The 20,149-nt window shown below is 39.7% G+C and overlaps 1 protein-coding gene across 1 annotated transcript in view; it reads right to left on the bottom strand.

Annotated features, from left to right (window-relative positions):
• The window catches only part of NAV3 (neuron navigator 3), a 269,185-nt gene extending 253,801 nt beyond the window's left edge, over positions 1-15,384 (bottom strand). Inside the window, 1 exon segment of the mRNA XM_068400337.1 lies at positions 15,142-15,384. Coding sequence (XP_068256438.1) covers positions 15,142-15,384 — 243 coding nt within the window.
• Between the last annotated feature and the right edge of the window lie 4,765 nt (positions 15,385-20,149).

The following is a 20,149-nucleotide window of genomic DNA, read 5'->3' as shown; positions in this document are numbered from 1 at the left end:
GTTCAAGTTTACCTGTAAAACCTTTTTATAGAAGGTCTGGCAGAGATGTTAATCAAATGTCTCAAAAAACAACTTCACCCTGTGGCAATATCTGATGGTTACTAACCAACTACTGGATGGTTTTATTGAGTTATGAAGAAACCTGACTATAGAGTTTTTAATATCTTATATATTTAATTTAATATAGAACTTATTGGAGTTTAGGTTTTGATTGAACCTGGAATACTCCAAGAACAAATATATGGCTATGAAGTATTTAAAAATGAACAAATGTACAAATTTAAACAAAGATATTTCATGCTTTTCACAGTAACAGAATATGTTTATTCGCTATTTTATTTTACTTGCCTACCTAATCATGACATTAGATACACTTTAATAAAGCAGAGTAACAGGAACGAGTTACAGACATAACACCCTCCAAGACAGGATACAGTTTGTTTGTTTGAAAAACACCATGCTGGTTTGTGGAAGAAGTAATGGCCTGTATGGCTTGAAAATTGATCTTGTGATAATGTAAGAGGTTATGAATTGTCTAGCCACAATGAAATGGGATGATAACGTTAATCCAGTGAGTAAATGGAGAAACTTCCTCTGATTCCAACAAGAAAACAGTGAGTTCAGATTTTGGAATGTTTCCAAAACATTTTAAACTTCTAAAATGAAGTATTTAAAGTGATGCAGTGAACAATGAACATCTCCCTAAAGGACATCAGGGACATGATAAAAGAAGAGAGCTGCAGAAAAGTACAAATATAGGGTAACAAATTCTAGTCTGTTTGGAAACTGACTCCTCTATAACTTAAATGTTTTATTTACCATCTCTGCAATTGTTGCTGAGGCAGTTTCATGCCCCAGAGGAACTTGGGGAGGCAATGCAGCCCCAGAGAGGGACAGTGGAGGGACAGCCTGCAGAACTGCCTGCCAGTCACCTGTCTGCCACGGGGAATCTGGGCTGCTGAGCTGCTGCTAAGAGTTCTGTGGATGCGCTGACTGAAATGCATGGTCTAGAAGGCTTCTAGGGATCATTGCTTCTGCTGAATAGGAACATACCAATTAATTCTAAAAGTAAAGAAAAGCAAAAAGGTGTGTTGTACATCTCACTTTTATTACTATGAATAGTAATTCTACCCTTTCTAAGTCTTCACCAAAAAGACAACATATGACATCTGTTATGTATGTACACATGTATAATATGTATTAATACAGATATGTAATGTATGTGACATATGGTACATGTGTATCAATAAAAAATGATTAAAGTGTGTAGCTCATTTAAATATGTCTCTAAATTGCTTTCCACAATATTTAAAAAATATTTTATTGAGTATACTTTAAACTTTCATAAACATATAGATAAATACATATCCATCTCTATCTTTAACATGCACCATAAACTAAGTATATATAGTGGTTTCAGTCTACATAGGATGCACTGCTGGTGCCAAAATGCTAAACCTCATTTATTATCTCTGTGCTATAAAAATGAAATCTCACAGTGGTTTTAGATGAGCTGTAGTAACCTATTCAGTCAATGATTTGCTGTCTTAACGTTTTCAGTCATCTCCACTCCAATCTGTGTCCTGCTGCTGTGAAAATGTTAGGGCACACCAATGCTTGGCACACTGTAACACATTTGAAAGTATCCTAAAGGCAACTGCAGAATGAAATTAAGTAGATGAGCATAAAAATTATTAGTTAAATAGCTCTTCTCAGGAGCTTAAATAACTGTTAATGAGAAAAACCCCAAACTGGACTCATATGAACACATTGGGTTGATCTGATGAATGAAAAAGCACTGTGAAGTAATGTTGTCTTACACAGTCCTTAAATCACCACATGGAATTGTATCAAGTATTAGTTAAAATATCATCATTCTTAAAGCCTAATTCAGACAATCAAAGGTACTTGCAGAACAGAGCTGTTGCACTTAGATTTTCTTATTTTGTAACAAAGTGTCTACTTGTATATTTCTGTTAAAATATTTCAACATTAAAAAAATAGTTATACAATCACAGAGTCATTGATAGAACCACACAAGTCATACCAACACAAGGCCACCATCTCAGGAATTAACAATTTCTTATACTTTGCCTCATAGTGGAACTACATGAAGTAATAACTCAAACTTCTCTAGAAGATGCAAAATTTTTTGTTGCTCTGAAATGGTGGCAATATGCATACATTGTAAGAAGCCTCCATTCAGCCTTTAGTTCAGGTTAACTACTGCATTCATGCAGAGTTTTGCAAGAAACAATTTGAATTACAAAGATAGGCTTGTTAATATAGCAGGAATCAATATTCACCTTCCAAAAGTCCAACTCTTGGATATGTCACTGATTTATGGCTTGATCAAGATATATAATATTTCTATCTATCTATATAATATATAATATTTATATATATATATATAATATTTCTATCTATCTATTGTCTATTCAATAGGACAAAATAACTTGTTTACGTCATAACTGTGCTGTTACCTCAGGTTACTCTGTGGAAAGGCTGCTGAGATCCTTAAAGACACGTATACATCCTAGTGAAAACTACTGTTGAAAATCCTGACTTTATTGTTATTAAGCTGAAATTTTTAATGGGAAGTGAAGGAAACTTTTCTTCCTTTAGATTGAAACGTGACCACTATCACTCTGCCTTTGCTAGGATTATATCAGTATTTCACAATGAGATCTTACAACTTCTCTCAAATTAAATGAGATCACCTCCAATGTTCAGGAGAAAAGAGATCAAATTTTCCATAGATGCAAATATGTCCCTAATCCTCTTGCTTTTAGGGAATCTGAGTTCTCCAGTATGTCTTTTGCTGATCTGAATCTCCCATATTAAATTCTTTTTCTGGTGCCAAATTCCCTTCAAGTAATTTTTTTGATTGACAGTGTTTAGTCCAACACACCAATTCTCAATATACTCGGTCTTGTGTGCTCCCTTCTCTGTAACTTCATTTGATTTGCTTTTTCGGGTTTATTCATGACTCCATCTTCTATGCATCATGTCCACAAATGAGGCAGAATAACCCAGAAAAAATCCTGCACTGACACAGTGGGGCCCTGGGAAGAAAACCTTGTTTTCGTTTACACACATTTTTCTTTTATTCCCCACTCCCTTGTGCTAATAGCTTATCTTATAAACCAAAACTCTTTAAGGCTGTGACTGACATAGCTGTCCTAGATTGCGAGGGCTTCTTTGCCCTCTCTCATAGGTGACATACCACCAACCCATTCCAGACACACAGTTGACGAAATCTAGTTCTCGCTCAAGAGCAGTCAGTATCTGAAAGTTTTGCAAATTAGACTGTATTAAAAAAAAAATGCATCTGGAGACAGCATCGCCCATGAACAGACTTTTTGACTGTCAATCACAACACATAGTTTCACTGCGGAGCAACCTGATTCTTAGGTTTCAGCTAATAACACAGAACCGTACCAATCTTCAGCATCATACTGCAGCAAGGTAAAGAAAGCAGGGAAGACGCTGTCATTCTCTTCTTACCTTCATCAGGATCACATATTTCCACAGGAAAAATGTGTGTTGTATATAAAATGCCTTCTACTTGTGTCTTCTTATTACAAGCAAGAACAAAGAATGGATGCGTTATTAAATTGACAGACAGGAAGCTGTTAACATCAGTAACTGATTAGGTAAAAAAGGTCAGTTTTTCTAAGGTCATTCAAAGTAACTTCAGTAACATTTTAAAAAGTAGCTAATTAGATTATTTCTTCAGTGTTAAAAAAATAAAATGAAATAGTTCTTAGTCACCAAACAACTTTAAAAATAATGGCATTATTACCATTTCACATACGAACTGAGTTCAAGGAGGTACTTGACAGAAACCAGAAGTAAAACTAGACTGTGTCTTCCCAGGCTAGTCGCTAGGCCCTACTCCCTCTCAGAAGCATTTCAAAAGCAAATCTGAACCTGCAGCTCTCAAGCTTTCAGATTTGTGCTGCTCCTTCATGAGAAACAGATTCCTTCAGCTCTTCCTTCCAGCACTCTGTCTCTGGCTGGCTAGCTGGCCAGCAATGACTAAAGCAGGCAGACTGGTCAGCTGAGGAAATTGCTAAACTCCTTTTGAACTTTTATTTGTTATTTCACATTCTTATTTAATGCCTATTTATTTCCACTACAGAGACATCTTACAAAAATAAAAAAAACAAACCCACAACCAAAAACTAATCCAAAACAAAAAAATATCCCCAAAAGAAAGCAAACAGCCTGTTTACTGCATAGATGTGTTGCCAGGAAATCCCATTGTTGTAGTGGTGAGTAAAAGTCCTGCACCCTGACTTATGTCTTACTCACCCTAAATCTCGTATGAGCCATGCAGCCTTTCCTGATTAATGAAAGTGCTCAAATGTATTACAACACTTGCTAGGAAGTTATCTTTCTGTGCATGACCACTCTGATTACTAAGCTGCAATGGTTTTACACTTGCCCTGTAAATCAAATCCTGATGCACAACAGGAAGTTTTCACTGCCAGATCTTTTGGAGTTTAACAAAGCATCAACATGATACAAAGCCAGGTGTTAAAATCGTCAAAGGGAGATATTTTGAAATGGAAAACATAAGAGAGAGCTCAACATGCATTTTTGTTCTAGCTTTTCAAATTTGCTGCAATTCACTAATTGGAGAGTTTCACCTGAATAAAATATTTTGAACTACTGTTGAGAGATATCTAGAAAGATGAAAATCTTTCCACTGTATTAAGATCAGAGGGGCAGAGCAGTAAAGGAGGGTTGATAGGAAAATAAATATAACTCAAAAGGTAAGTCAGACCAAATGTCATGCTGAAAGTAGGTTAGGACAATACTAATATTATACTTGGTTAACTTCTCTCATGTTTTATGCAGAGTTAGTACAGACATTTAGTGGCTGGCACCTTCTCAGTTTATATATCCAGAAATACTATGATCCAGCCCTAACCACTTTAAAATTATGCTTCCCTTTGATTTGCTTATTTTCCAACTTCTCTCAACTTGGTTTACACAGAACATACACAAGAGCTATCAGAAATCTGCACATCTTACACAAGGGAATTATCCCTTCGCATTTAGCAGACAAAACACTCCACATTCCTTTTCTGAATTTTAAATAAGTTATGCTATCTTTCAGCCAATGTCCTCTTGCCAGTAGAAACAAAAAAGAAAGGTTTGTGACCTTAAAAACATCATGGGCAAGTGAAGATTCGCGCACAAAATATTCCACTAGTAGGTTGAGAATAGATAGATGCTTCCTCCTCTTCCAGCTTAATCCCCAAACACCCTCGCTGTCAAAAGGCTATTGTTAAGGCATGGGCTTCCTCCAAGACCACATCCTGTGAATCAGGTCACAGTGAAACACAGAGCTGCTTTAAATGAACTACTCTTCGCGTACCCTGTAGGCAAGTGCAAGAAAAACTATGTGACTCAAAAAATTAGTGTACTAGAGAAGAAAAGACAGTGGACCTAGACCAGAATGAACACAGAGTTAAAAAATTAGCAGTTCTCATTTGTAATTGACAGCCTTATTATTTACTAAATACAAGAGTTTCTGCTACCAAGAAGATAGACAGCCTATTCAGAGGCAGAAATTAACAACCAAAAAAGTCATCTCTCCCGTAAAAAAAAGGCCTGCTTTTATTCCATAACTACGCTTCTCACATCATATTTAATAAGTGTAAAGCCTATCAACAGCATTGCACACAGGGCTTTTGATGAGTGTTATACCACTCCGCAAACGGCACAACGTATTTTGCATCTCTAATAAATTGTGGCAGGCTCTGTGATGATTGGATACGTCAAAAATCAAAGAATGCGCTCTCCTGGTGTAAATTCCAACTCCAGCTTGGAGCTGGGCCCGCACTGGTGCTTAGCCACTGACATTGAAATGAAGAAAAAGCCAAAACTGTTCTTATGAAGTGAGCAGGAAAAATAACTCATTATCTGGTTGTTTTGTTCTTAACTGATCCCTTAGAAAAGACAAAGGATGGGCTTGTGGTTATGATGTGGAGACTGGGACCCAAGATATATATGACTTGAAATTCCTAGTCCTGCCACAAAGTCCCAGCCTGAGTGTGGGAAAATCATCCATTTCCCCTTTAACGTCTCCTTTCCCTCTGCACTGTGGGGATAATATTTTTCCTTACTCCCACACTCTGTGTAATAGAGCCATACATTCTGTAGGGCTGTGACTAACTTCTCCTGTGTGCATGCAAACTACCTGTTGTGATAAGGCATCAATCTAGTAAAAGTTTCTAGGATCAAGGTCTGGTTGAAACTGAGAAAAAATCCACAGAGAGGACATTCTCATATGTTTTCACTTGAGGGAAAAGTGTTTCAGCTGAACTGAACCTGCTAAACTTGGTGGTAGCCCTCAATCTGCTGGGTGCATTGGGATGCTCCTGTCTTCTAGAGAGCAGTCCGTACAGCTCCGACAAAATGCAGCCAGATGAAATATTCACTGCAGTGCTCCTGAAGGGATTTTTAAAGGATCTCAAGGCCCTAAACTGAATTGAGTTTACAGGGCTTCTATGTTCCTTGTTATAAAGGAAAGAACTGAGTCTCTGAGAGTCACTCCTCTGTCAGACCTCGCAGAATCTTGAGGCATGAGGGCACTCCAATACTGATATCCTATATGCCAGGGAAATGAGTGTTTCCAAGCAAGCAACTAGCTGGCTGGTCTCCAATGATACCCTACCTGTGCTTTCGGGAAACTTAACTGGAACTGCAATACTTCAGTGAAATGCCTCTGGAAACACCCATACTGTAAAATGACATTTTTTCCAAGGTACCAAAGTTGTCTCCAAACGAAGTCCTTACGTGTCTGTGGTACTGTGGGCCACAGCTCAGGTTCCCAGCCAGCAGCACGATTTCATTACCACAGACATGCACTCAGCCGAATCAAGGAAGGAGAAAAGGGAATGAGAAGTCCATCAGGATGGCCATCGAGTCCTTTGCACAAGGAAGGATCAGTGCTAGCAATGCTATGAATGGGCAGGTGTATGTGCATTTGTTTTTAAAACACTCCAGATGATGGAGATACTATACCTTCTGCCACAAAAACGTTCCTCTGTTTAACTACTGTTACTGCTGGAAAGTTTTACCAAAGCCTAACTAAAACCTCCTGGGGTGTAATATAAGCCCATTATTTTTATCTAGAGATGGAAACCACTTATCTGCATTTATGGTCATGGAGAACAGATTACCCCAAGGGGCTGCAAGAGTGTTGCACCAAGCAAACGTTGTTGGGTTGCTTCAGGTTCTGGAGCTCTCCTCGTGCATCCATGGTGCATCAACTCTCAGACACATTCCAATTTTCAAGGAAAGGATTTTTTAATGAAAAGTTCTTTGGTCAGGAAATCCCCAAGCAGCTTCCCTAGGCACAGATGCAATACAAAAGAGTAAGAGTAATTGTTTTCTGCTGATGCATAATACCAGCTCACAATACACAAATTAATATGAAATATGTTGAGTTCTACATTCTTATTTTGTGAGAGAAATAAAACAAAATCAGTAGACAGGTAGGCAGAGGTCTTAACGTTGGGTTGGTAAATACCCTCCTATCCATGATCCCAATTACAAATTACAAACAAAAAGCATATTTCAACCTATCCTTAATGCATTTGCTTACAGATACAAAAGCTTTGAGTTGCATGTTGTGTTACTGTACATTTATCTCAACTATATGAAAATGTGCTTGGTACAGATGATTAGAAAATAAACATGTAACAGTGAAGTTGACTCCAAGATCATACAGCATGTGGCTCTTAAATCAGTTATAATATAGCGCAGACAGATGGTGCTGGATACATAAAGCACATTAAAGACGCTGTTATCTGTTTGATAAAGAAATAATTCAGAGCACAAGGCAAGAAGCTGAAATTGCTGACAATATGAACTCCTGCCAAATGTCCTGGCTTCACTAAGGCTGTGTGAATTTGAAACACACATAGTCCCAGGTGTCAGCAGTGCCGATTGAAATTTCTGGCAGCTAGTTCAGTGCTTATGAAACAATGCTGGCTTCCCATCACGAGTGGTCACTATGGGGAGAAGACAGGCGGTCTCTGGCTGCTTCTGCTGCCCTTTTTGTTGCCTTGGCCATAGTGCTGTAAATGAAACACTCGGCACAATGAGCAGTCTCCTTTGTTGTCAACCCACAAGGCAGACATGTCCAATGCACTAGCACCGAGAAAAGGGAGGGTATGACAAAATGGGGAAATAAACTCATTTATTTATATTCCCTGGATTCAATATGTCAAGAAACTTGGTGGAGCTTGGCACTGAGAGACCAGACAAAAAGGTATCCAAGAAATTGAAAGTTCAAAGAGATGTGGGATTGCAACAGATGCTCTGCTTGGGAGAGATTTGGAAAATGGTGGGAAAGGGTCACAAAAAACCTACAGTAAATGGTGTGGAAGGGTTAGCTGAGGAAAGACAGAGATATGGAAGTTGTTCATGGCACACATCTGGTTTTTCAATATGCACAGTACTCCCATTGACGTGAGCAGGAGCTCCACCATGTACGGAAAGCAAAAATATTTGTCTTGAGATCTGTCTGAATAGAGTAGCCTAGCCGTCCTCCAAGCCTGGTGTCTGGTGATGGGCAGGAGTTACCACATCACCAACAAACTGCTGAGGAGGAAAAAATGGGAGGTTTCCATGCTCATTCCAATGTCCTATTGCAACAGGGCTGGCTGAATGACACTGGAAGCCCTCAGACCAAGACTGAGATGCAATAGTATGATACTAAATGAAAGAGACCTCAAGAGTCACTTTAAGAGCAGCAGTATGTGGTTTTGCCTAATCACATCAAAGTATTTAGCTTTGTTTTGTGACACTGACATTCATTTTAGATTACTTTAATGATGTTCACTTGGTACAAGCAAGTGTTTCAGACCCCATTCTTTGTTGGTCATGCTCCCCAGGTAGAGCACATCTATTCTTCTCTGTTCTGCTGATTTACAGACCACTTCCCCAGCCTTACTGCTCAGATTTCTGTGCTCTACAGAAGCAGCCAGTCATGTCTCTTTCCTCAGGTGGACACATTATATTCTTCGTCATTTCTTCCAAAAGACCTTTCAGCAGATCTGTTTCCTGTGTTCCCCTGATATCTTCCCGTCTTAGAGTGTTTAATGATGAATTTGATGGGGCTGGACCCCTCTAAGGAAGATCACAAATTACTGTCCATGCATCCTCTGGATACCAGTATCTCCTTACTACAAGAATCTTAATATAAACCCCCAAAACTGAAGTATCTATAAAAGTTTTAGGTTTACGTATGTGTAGTGAATAAGTTATAGAGCCTGACTAGCACTTTCCAATAATGAACAGTGATATGAAAAATGTTGCAGTCATGACAGGAAGACTTGATTAGTGGATACGAGAAAGATAAGTCATATGCAGAAGCCTGTAAAGATGTCTGCCAACAGGAAGAAAGAAGCAGATAAAGCAGACAGCAGCAGAGAGATACATGGATAAAGAGAAGCTGAAAACAAAAAAAAGAAAAAGAAATAAGATAATATGACAGTAAAGGGATGAAGTAACTCAGGAAAGAAGGCTAAAATCTTATCATCCAAGTCATATAACCAAAATACTACAATTAGTATATCAGATTCAGCCCAGAGAAAATTCAGTTTGCTTGCATAAATGATGGTTCAGTACTCTTGAAAGAGGAAAGTTTGACGATGGGAGGAAAACTCTGGGAGCATAAAGCAAAGCACTCCAAGGAGCAGCCCTGGGAAGCCAGGCCAGAAGACCAGCATGCCTAGCAGGGGTGCTGACTCCCAGCAGCTGCTCAGCTTTGTGCAGAGAGGATTCGTGGCAGTGCCCTTGCGACTGCACCATCAAATATGTGAGGGCTGCTGAAATCAATCATGGTGACCAGGAGTAAAATGCTATTGCAATTGGCATATTGCTACAGGTCAATATAACAAAAAGTTACCATTTAGTGACCAAAATATGTTATTGTTGCAAAGAAACTCTTTCTTTGATCCTTTAGTTTTAAGCCATTTCTTCATTTACCTTTCTACAACATCGCTTGATATTTTTTTCATTTTGTTACTGTTTAATGGCCCATTCTACAACTAGAACAGTATCACAAGGCAGCCTAGCATGATCTGATAATTTTGGTCTCATTAATTTAGCAAGCAGTATAAAAGCGGTGGCACAGAAATATAAATAATACTGCACCCACTGTTAGAAAAATATTACAAAATATATTGGTGTTTTCAGATGTCAGTTTGCATAAAAACACTCTATGGTCCAGCTGAACAGCAAAACTCCATCTGCTTCAAAGACAGACAGCATTTCACCTCATGAATCCAGCAGCTGGGTTCCTTTCCTGTGTACATATATAGGAATAAACTTTTGTCTATATGATACTCAGGGAAAAAGAATGTGCTCTGATTGCTTGTGTTCAAATATTTTGCCTGACTATTCACATCATAAGTGGTCATGCAGTCAGTTTAAACACTAGTGGGTTTAGCAAGAAAGCAGATGGACCTGTATGTGACTTAGGCACCAAAGCATAAATTACGAAAGTTTTGAACAAAAGTGTAGTTGAATAAACTCCACACAGAATAATTTAAATCATTAGCAACTTATTATATGCTTTCCTAGGCTTAACTATGTTCTATCCAATTAAGAAAAAGGTTGAACATAATCACCTTAAACTTTTTCTACCACAGTTTTTATTAAAATAATAATATCACTTTTATTAAACTTCAAACTGCATTACGTCCACAAAAAAAGAAAACAACCAAGACTACATGTGCAAGTGCCGCAAAATCATGTGAGATGTAAGAGACATCTAGGGAAAAGAGAACTGATATTTGCAGCTGTATTCTTAACCAGCCTTGGCAAGGCAGTTGTGTGAGAAAGCCAACACAAGTGTTAAAAGTCTTGAACAATCAGGTGTGGTGAGACTGAAGGCCACAGAGGAAACAGCTGGGTGGCAATGACCTACTGTATTGACACGTATAACCCAAATTTATCTTGGAATCCTTAGCACTTATAGATAGCAAGAGGATATGTCACAGTGACTACATGTGTCGATTTAGGTGCTTTCCAGACAGGATGAGAAAGCTGGTGACCCACAGGGCAGCATATGTAAAATACCAAAGAAAGCAATGCTAAAGGCTGCAATCCAGCAGCCAAGGGCAAAAGTTAACCAGATGATTAATTCATATGTTCCACTGTCTTTTGCAGATGGACATCCACCATTTTTCCCTCAAAAAATCAGTGCTGCCTTATGTTCAATGATATAAGCATACAACCAGTATGTTATATAGGCAGATTTTACTCTCAGTTGGAAACTCTGACTCTGTAATGACTCTGATTCATTACATTTTGATTGAAAGACCTTTTACCTGATTGCTGTTATAAGGAAACATTCCCAATCTATAGCATTGTATACATTGTACACCACAGAGCCACATAGGAATATTACATATTTCATTAATATGTTTGCTAACCAAAAAACCAACCAAAGGTCTGTTGGAAACGGGACTCACAAATAGTAAAACTTTGGGACAAGCCAATCTGTAATGCAGATCTTGCATCTGCTCAGCAAACCTGAAGAGACATTAACCCTAACAACTCCCTCAAATTTGTGCTTAGAACCACTGCTTAGATAACCTGGACATACTGCTGAGGCTACCAGGCAATGGGAAACGGGGTGGCATAGATCTCCATCATTGATGAGGAAAACCAGCATTCAATACTTTTAGGCTAATACTTTGGAGTTTACTAGTAAGAAAAGCCTAAAAATAATTTCTTCATTATAACCACCCACCTCACAGCCCAAAGTACTTTGGCAAAACAGAATCACAGAATCACAGAATCAGCCAGGTTGGAAGAGACCTCAGGGATCATCGAGTCCAACCATTGCCCTGACACCAACCTGTCAACTAGACCATGGCACTAAGTGCCATGTCCAGTCTTTTCTTAAACACATCCAGAGATGGTGACTCCACCACCTCCCTGGGCAGCCCATTCCAATGTCTAATGACCCTTTCTGAAAAGAAATGCTTCCTAATGTCCAACCTGAACCTCCCCTGGCGAAGCTTGAGTCTGTGTCCTCTTGTCCTATCGCTAGTTGCCCGGGAGAAGAGGCCGACTCCCACTTCACTACAACCTCCCTTCAGGTAGGTGTAGACTGCAATAAGGTCACCTCTGAGCCTCCTCTTCTCCAGGCTAAACAACCGCAGCTCCCTCAGCCGTTCCTTGTAGGATAGACCCTCCAGACCCTTCACCAGCTTGGTCGCCCTCCTCTGGACTCGCTCCAACACCTCAACACCTTTCTTGAAGTGCGGGGCCCAGAACTGAACACAGTACTCAAGATGTGGCCTCACCAGTGCCGAGTACAGAGGGACAATCACTTCCTTAGACCGGCTGGCTACACTATTCCTAATAGAGGCCAGGATGCCATTGGCCTTCTTGGCCACCTGGGCACACTGCTGGCTCATGTTTAGCCGCCTGTCGATCAGCACCCCCAGGACTCTTTCTGCCGGGCCGCTTTCTAACCACTCTTCCCTCAGCCTGTAGAGCTGCATGGGGTTGTTGTGACCAAAGTGTAAGACCCGGTACTTGTTCTTGTTGAACCTCATGCCGTTGGTCTCGGCCCATCTATCTAACCTGTCCAGATCCCTCTGTAGGGCCTTCCTACCCTCCAGCAGATCGACACTCCCACCCAGCTTGGTGTCATCTGCAAATTTGCTGAGGGTGCACTCAATCCCTACGTCTAGATCATCTATAAAGATATTGAACAGCACCGGCCCCAGAACTGAGCCCTGGGGAACACCGCTAGTGACCGGCCGCCAGTTGGACTTTGCCCCATTCACCACTACTCTCTGGGCTCGGCCATCTAGCCAGTTTTTAACCCATTGAAGAGTCCACCCATCCAAGTCCCGGGCAGCCAGTTTGTCTAGGAGGATGCTGTGGGAGACAGTGTCGAATGCCTTACTGAAGTCTAGATAGACTACATCCACAGCCCTGCCCTCATCTACTAAGCGGGTTTAATGAAAAAACGATTTAATGAAACTTGCTTAAAAGGTGAATAAAAGTGCATCCTTCAAAAAAATGTTCCTGGAAGAAAAGTGGGCAAAAGGCTGCCACTAAGCTTTACTGGGAATGTAGGACTTGTAAGGGGGTAATACAGAAAGGCTGCAGAAATTAGTAACTTCTTGAATGCTCAGCACGTCTGTGAATCCAGGTGGCCAGGGGAGGTTTTCAGGCCATCACATGCACAAACTGGCCTTACTCTTCAAGGATCATCTTTTAAAAGGGCTCAGCTGCCTACATGGAGGACAGAAAGAGAGATCTAATGGCTGGTAGGTTGTTTTTTGGAGTTTGGTTTGGTTTGTGTTTTGTTTTTCTTTAAAAAACAATGTCTAAGATTACAAGCATTGTCAAACCCATGAAATACGAAATGGCAAATTGGGATCACAGTTTGGGTCCATCTAGCCTGTTACTTTACTCACTAGCACTTCAGCAGTGCTCAGGACCAGGTGCCTTGGAAGGATATGAGTCCCATCAGGTCTCACACTAATCACTAATAGTTCCCAAGTGTTTTAAACACTGAAGGAAAGATGCTTTACATCTTTCTCCACACTGTTTTAAAGAATCAAGAAACAACTCTCAATAGGCAATGTAGCTGCAGTCTTTTTTTTCTGAAAACAGTACTTGCAAATCTAATTTACTTTTCATGCAATATCCATTAAAGAACAGCGTTAACGAGGAAATGTAAAGAATATTGTCCATTAAAAATAAGCAAGCAAGCAAGCAGGAATTGCATTGTGTTGAAAAGTTGTATTATTATCTTCATGTCGCACTCTTGTCATGGAAAAGGGCTGTTCATTACCTCTGGTAGTCAAGAGATGAATAGTCTGCTGCTTTATACTTCTACATAGCGTATCTGAGACCACCAATGTATCATCTTTGGAAGGCAGGAAGAGGTGATACAAAACACTCCAAGGGAAAAATTGAGTGATGTGACCAAAATCTCATGGGGAAATATATGGCAGGGATTAAGAAGAAAACCAAATGTTCAGAATCCCAACCCTGTGCTTTAACCGCAAAACCAACTTTCTTCACTAATACTGAATTAACCCAGTAACTAAAAAAAAAGGAAAACCAAGTACATATTTTATGTGTGTGTTGCCACTTCAACAACTCTGATGACACTCAAGTGTCCTCAAACTAAATAAGAAGCAACTACAAATATATGTTTAATCCCAGTCTGGGTAATCAGTTCCACAAACCAAAAGTACTAGAAAAGCAAGGGAAAGTAACCTCACATAACACTGCTTGCTGAAGCTGTTAAACCACACATGCAGCCATAATGTACTGACTGAAAGATCTACAGGAATAGATACTACTGACAAGAAGGGACTCAATACTCATCTTCAAAGCATGAATAATCTTTTCAACTACAGCAGAAAGACTAGTAGAAAATCAAGCAGAAGTTTTTTAATTGTTAATTAAGATGCAAAAAGAACCCCCTTACAAAAGAAAAAAACATAAGCAGTCTAAAAAACGTGGTGGCATCCTACTTCAGACAAACCTTTTTTTGAAAAATCATAATGAATCAGAGCTAGATAGGGCTAGGAAGAAGTTATTTTGTAGAAGAGAAAAACATGGGTACTTTTCAGTGAGAAGCTGTTGTTCTGGTTCAGCAGTTCTTCAGCAAGAGTAGCCAGATCATTTGAAAATTAAAAAGAAAATCAATTACTTGTTTTTATTTTAAAAGAGACTCCCTGTGGGAATAGGTGTGGGTGTGAGAGCTTTTTTTAAACTTCATAATATAACATGAAGCAGCCAAGATTTTTTTTTTTTTAAAGCACTGTCATGTCACTGCTCTGCTTACTGGATGCTGGAATGATTTTTCTCTACTTATGATTCTACCGATCCTTATCAAAATGCATCTGTGAAGCATTTAACACTAACATTTAAAAACAGAATATTTATTCAAACAGCAACACTGAGCAAAACAAATTTCCAAGGCTGCTATGTGAGTTCACTGATGACAGCAAAAGTCTATTTACCCAGTCACCCCCGAGTTTTGCATTCAGTAGGTTTCTATCAGATTTTTATCTGAGCAAATCAACATTTTCTGAGAATTGAGATTCACAGGTACAGTTTACAACTAACCTTGCTATCTTCGATTTCCTGGGTTTTTCCTTGAAGTGTTCTTCTCTCTCCAAAATCACAGGTTGACTTTAACGTAAGCTGACAAGAAAGCATCGAGCTCTCCGCCCCAGTAAGCTCCAAAGACTTTGGTGAGTACTGCTGCGAGCTGGGGGGCCCAAGGTTGAGTATTGGGAGGGCAGTGTGAATAGGCTTTGACCCTACGGCTGGCTCTCTTAACTTGGAGGCAACCCCAAGTACAGGCATAACTTCTATAAAAGTATCTTCTTTCTGCCAAAGAAAATGCTCCTGACCTCAGTCTGGTAGACTCCAGCTTCAGCAATTCCAGAACAAATACTTCAAACAAAAGTAGCAGTCATCTTTTCAAAAACGTCTTAAAACAATAATATTACGAGTTTCAGAAGGAAGCAAAACTTTTGCTTCATCTCTCCCCTTCTCCCTCGCAGCCACTCACACGCGCTGCTCAGTGAGTCAGTGGCTCAGTAAGACTAAACACTCCTTTGGGGCGTGAACTTTTCTTGAAGGTAACTGCCACAGAGCTGCCTGTCTGGGATTAAAGAACTCATAAATTCACTTTCTCTTCTTCCCACAGCATTCCAGGTCTGTGCGTTAAGTGAATGAAGGATGGGAGAAAAGGAGCGAGAGAAGAGATGAAACCTTCCCGCACTCCAACTGTCAAAACAGCTCCGAGACCACAACACTGGAAGCAGAGACCTCTTCCTGACTACATAAATAACCAGCCCACATCTTAAAAAAAAACAAACCTCTTTTTTTTTTCTGATTTAAAAAAAAAAAAAGGACCTGAGTAGTGGCCAAAGCAAACAGCTGTTGGAAGATTTTTTATCCCGGAAATAATCTCAGCAATGAAGCTGTTTGTCTGGTTCCTGGCTATTTTTCACTGCTGACAACCATGAGCCATGGTGTTTCATTCCCTGTTCCTCCCGTGAAATCAGGTTAAAATCATGCAAGAGCGTGGCTAGGAACAGACGCTGAATCACAGTGTGGGTAACGTCTGTCTGTACTATGAAAAATCCATACAAAAACACAGAGCAGGATATAGGAAAATCACGAGCATTGTTAGAAGATTTAGTCAATACAGCTTTTCAGAGTTCTTTTTTTTTTTCTTTCTTTCATGGTGGTGGTGCTAACGTCATCTATTCAATGTTAACACTTCCCTTTCTAAAAACATTTAAAGCTCCATGAAGTCCATGTCCAACACATCGTTTCTGCTTGTTGCTCATAGAAATATTCTTGCTGGCAACCTCAAATCCTTGTACATGGAAATACAAGACAGACAGACCAGCAGAGCAGGCTATAAAATGAGTCACAACGGACAGTCCAAATTGCTGAGCAGCATAAACACTTACTTAAAAGGACAACTGCAAATTCCTTTAAGAGCCTATAGCAGGGGAGCCCATTTTAACTGTGATATAAGGAAAAAAATGTGCAGAAATGCCACACCATTAAACTTCTATGAGATTTTATCACCCAGAATTACAGATAAAAGTACTCTACATGTTTTTCTTGTTAGCTCTTCCAAAATAAAACATATAGAGGATGACCTGAATCCTATTCTGCCACTAATATCCTACGTGGTATTAACCATGCCTTCCCTGAATAGTATGTACTATTAACACTACATATGTAAGCCCAAGAGAAAATAAGAGCCTTCTGGACTTCTAAGTTCTCAAATTAAGGATGGGAAGTGTTAGAAAAAACACTGAAAAGAAAACAGAGTAAATGAGAAGCAGACTAAAAGGATCCTCTTAAATCACACTTCGAAATTATTTTGCAGAATAAAACTGTAATACACAGTGTTATCCTGTCTTTTGTTTATGAAGATCACGCTGAGACAGTAGTTAAAAATTCAACTCTCTGTGTTGACTTATAAACTATTCCATTCTTGTTTTTAGTCTGTAGGAGTGAATCTGACCTGGTTTAGGAATATCCCGAGTTTTGAAGTGTGTGTACAGAGGATCAGCAAACCCATTTCAGCATCCTCTGCTTATCTTTTTGGTTTTGCCACCATTCACAGTAGGTGCAATGGGCTTTATGCAAGACTGCACAGAGGTAACTGCTCTGCATTTTAGACAAGTTCAGCCCACAAGATCCACCACTCTGCTCCAACAAGTGGAATATTCTTGTTCGGTGTGACATTTCAGGTCTTGTGCAGAGCAAAGGGGAAGAAAGCTCCTTGTGCGGTCCGCATTTGTTCTCCAGCATCATAAAGCACTGTGGCTGTGTAAGGAATTTAGGTTTCTTAGGCACAACTGTTAACAGTTAATGCTTTAGAAAGTACACATATGCAAAGGCTGAAGCGGACCACAGGAAAAGAGGGATTTATCTCTTGCAAGGTTTGAGGAGATGAAAAATCCTCATGAGGACTGTTAACCAATGATCAAGACAAAGAATAAACTAGAGTCATGAGACAGATAGATACTTTCTTAAAAAGAACTTTGCCAAAAAAATGTAATTGAATCTTATTACTTCTCAGGGTTGTAATTTTACAAAGTAATGCATTATGGTAATCTTGCTGTTCTTCTTTTGAATACGAATGATGAGGTCATGATACCCACAGTCTCTTTTGCAACCTATTTTCCCAGCACAGAAACCCTAAAAGTAATAAGTAAGCAAGCTTACTAGGAGAGAGTCATCTGTAATACATAATCAACAGGGTTTGGAAACAATGATGTGAAGCTAGTGTTACTCTTTCAAAATAATTATTAATCATATTATGACTTTTAAGCTAGTACCAGGTCAGGGCCTTCAACTTCAGAACCCCATTTAGATAGAATTTTTACAATGGTAAAACCCAGAAGTTCTTCTGGTCTACCAAAGATACAAAGAAGAATCTATAAGATTATTTGCAGGAACTGGGAAAGGTCATGGAGGAAAACAATAATAATACTCCATAGGTTAAGAATGTGGTTACAAACCTGGTTGCAAGTCTGGTCTTCCTTTTTTTTGTTTTCTCTCATTCTAATTCTAAGCAAAAGATAAATAAACGAACATCTGCTACCCTTAGCAATCACTAATTTTTCACTTGAAAAGCTTTTGTGTACCTCATGATGAATGTGGGTTTTATGAAGGATATCAGGGAAAAAGAATATTTAATAGCTAAGCTTCAGCAGCGTTTTCCATGCAAACAGGAAAGCACAGGATAAAGCATCTGTGGACAATATGTATGAACTGGCACCAGATGCAGGTGCTGGTGGTGGAACTGGACACGCGGGGGAGGGCACCGCAGCCAGAAAGTATCTGGGCCCACAAGGATTCTGTAAAGGGAAGAACAGGACATAACTGTGGGGAAAGGGCAAAGCTGGAAGCTGCGAAGAAGGGCGCCTTGTTAGGCATCCCGCTGGCAATGTCAGTTTGTTGGGATTGTCCTTGGTAGCTCTGGGATGAGGAGCTAAGTGACCATCAAGCAGGGCTGCCAGGGAGAATCCAAAGAAGGAAAGAGGATGATTCAGATATATGTGAATAGTGTCCAAACAGCAAGAAGGCACATCTGTGAGAAACCAGGGGTGGAGAAGTTGCAAGCAGTGGTATAGCTAGAAGACAACTGAGCTATGGAAAAAAAAACAGAGGGCAACATTTCAAGTGGGATGTTAGATAAGGAGATAAAAGAGGAAAGAGACACCAAAAAATGGAAAACCAGAGCAAAGGTCAAAACACAATTCTTAGTAGTCTTGTCAACAGTAGTGGCAGTTCCAGCGAAATGTTGAAGGCAGGACCATTTCTTTAGCTAATAACAATTAAAAACAATGACAATGTGGCATAACTCTGAAAACATCAAGCAATCAATGTTTTTACAATGAGTAGGATGAATGATCTGTACCTCAAAGTAAGACAGTATGTACACATTCAGTGTAACAATCCCCACATCCCAGAAAAAGCTGTAATATTTATTTCATATAACAAGAGTAAACACACCTGAAATCCAAGCCACCTCATAAAAGAAGGTATTTGTCAGTTGAAATATTAAGGTGGATTTTTGTTCTCAAGACTTAAGAGGAATAGCCATTCACACCACAACACCCCAGCATAAATTTCCTTTCCTTCATTGCATCTGATACCAGAATGAGTCCCGTGAAGGCTGCTCCCCTTCTGCACCCCCAGCCCTCAGACAAACTGCTCACATGAACTTAACAGACAGCTGGCAGCATCTCCCAGACCACAGGAAATATCAAGAGAGGGGACACCTGCTTCAAAAGTGGAGCCAAGAGATTTGTTCGCTCCTTCTGGTCTATGATCTTCAACAAGGAAGCTGTTGCATGTGACCAGGGTCAAACAGGAAATGTCAGGGGTCCAGAGACTGCAGAGGTCTGTTCTGAGCTGTTTCCCTGCTTCATCCCACTGGTGTAAAAGCTGTGTCTATAGCTTACGTGAGCCGGGCCAACGTCTGAATGAGCTTGAACATGCCGATACAATCACACGATTTTGTGTGCACTGATTTCAGGTTGAGCAGAAAGTTTTCCCCAGCTGGGGACAAAGAACTCCTGAAAAAGCAACCAACGATACTAAAATACTGAAGGTACCTGAAATGGCTTTTATGATTTATTTAATAAACCCAGGTAAGCCAGGTTTAAACTTTTACAATACAAGTAAGAAGCACGCTGTGTGTCTGTTTGGTGTAACAAAATACGTTCGATCTGTCAGATCATGATGAGACTGATTGTTCAGCTCTGACTCATGTTCGCAGGATAATTCTTCCAACATTATTTTTGTTATTACAAAAGTCAGGTGAATTCATTAGTCTCAAAGTAAGACATGTGACAAGTACTTAGTCCTATCTGCAAGTACGTAATACCACTGAGTAAGCTGCTATTGTTTTTCTTAACAGTTTGGTATTCCCAAAGATATATAATCCAAAGCCCAGTTACAGTCACAGAGAAAGGTGCATCCGGATCCCTAAAGGAAATCCCTCTGCTTTGGCTGAATGTTTGGGGAAGTTTTTGAAAGAGGACAACTTTTAAATAAGGATATCGTTTTATCCTCTGAACAATTTGGC

This window comes from Nyctibius grandis, chromosome 5 (genome assembly GCF_013368605.1).
Source record: "Nyctibius grandis isolate bNycGra1 chromosome 5, bNycGra1.pri, whole genome shotgun sequence".
Lineage (NCBI taxonomy): Eukaryota > Metazoa > Chordata > Aves > Nyctibiiformes > Nyctibiidae > Nyctibius > Nyctibius grandis.
This window is presented reverse-complemented; position numbering and strand designations above follow the sequence as displayed.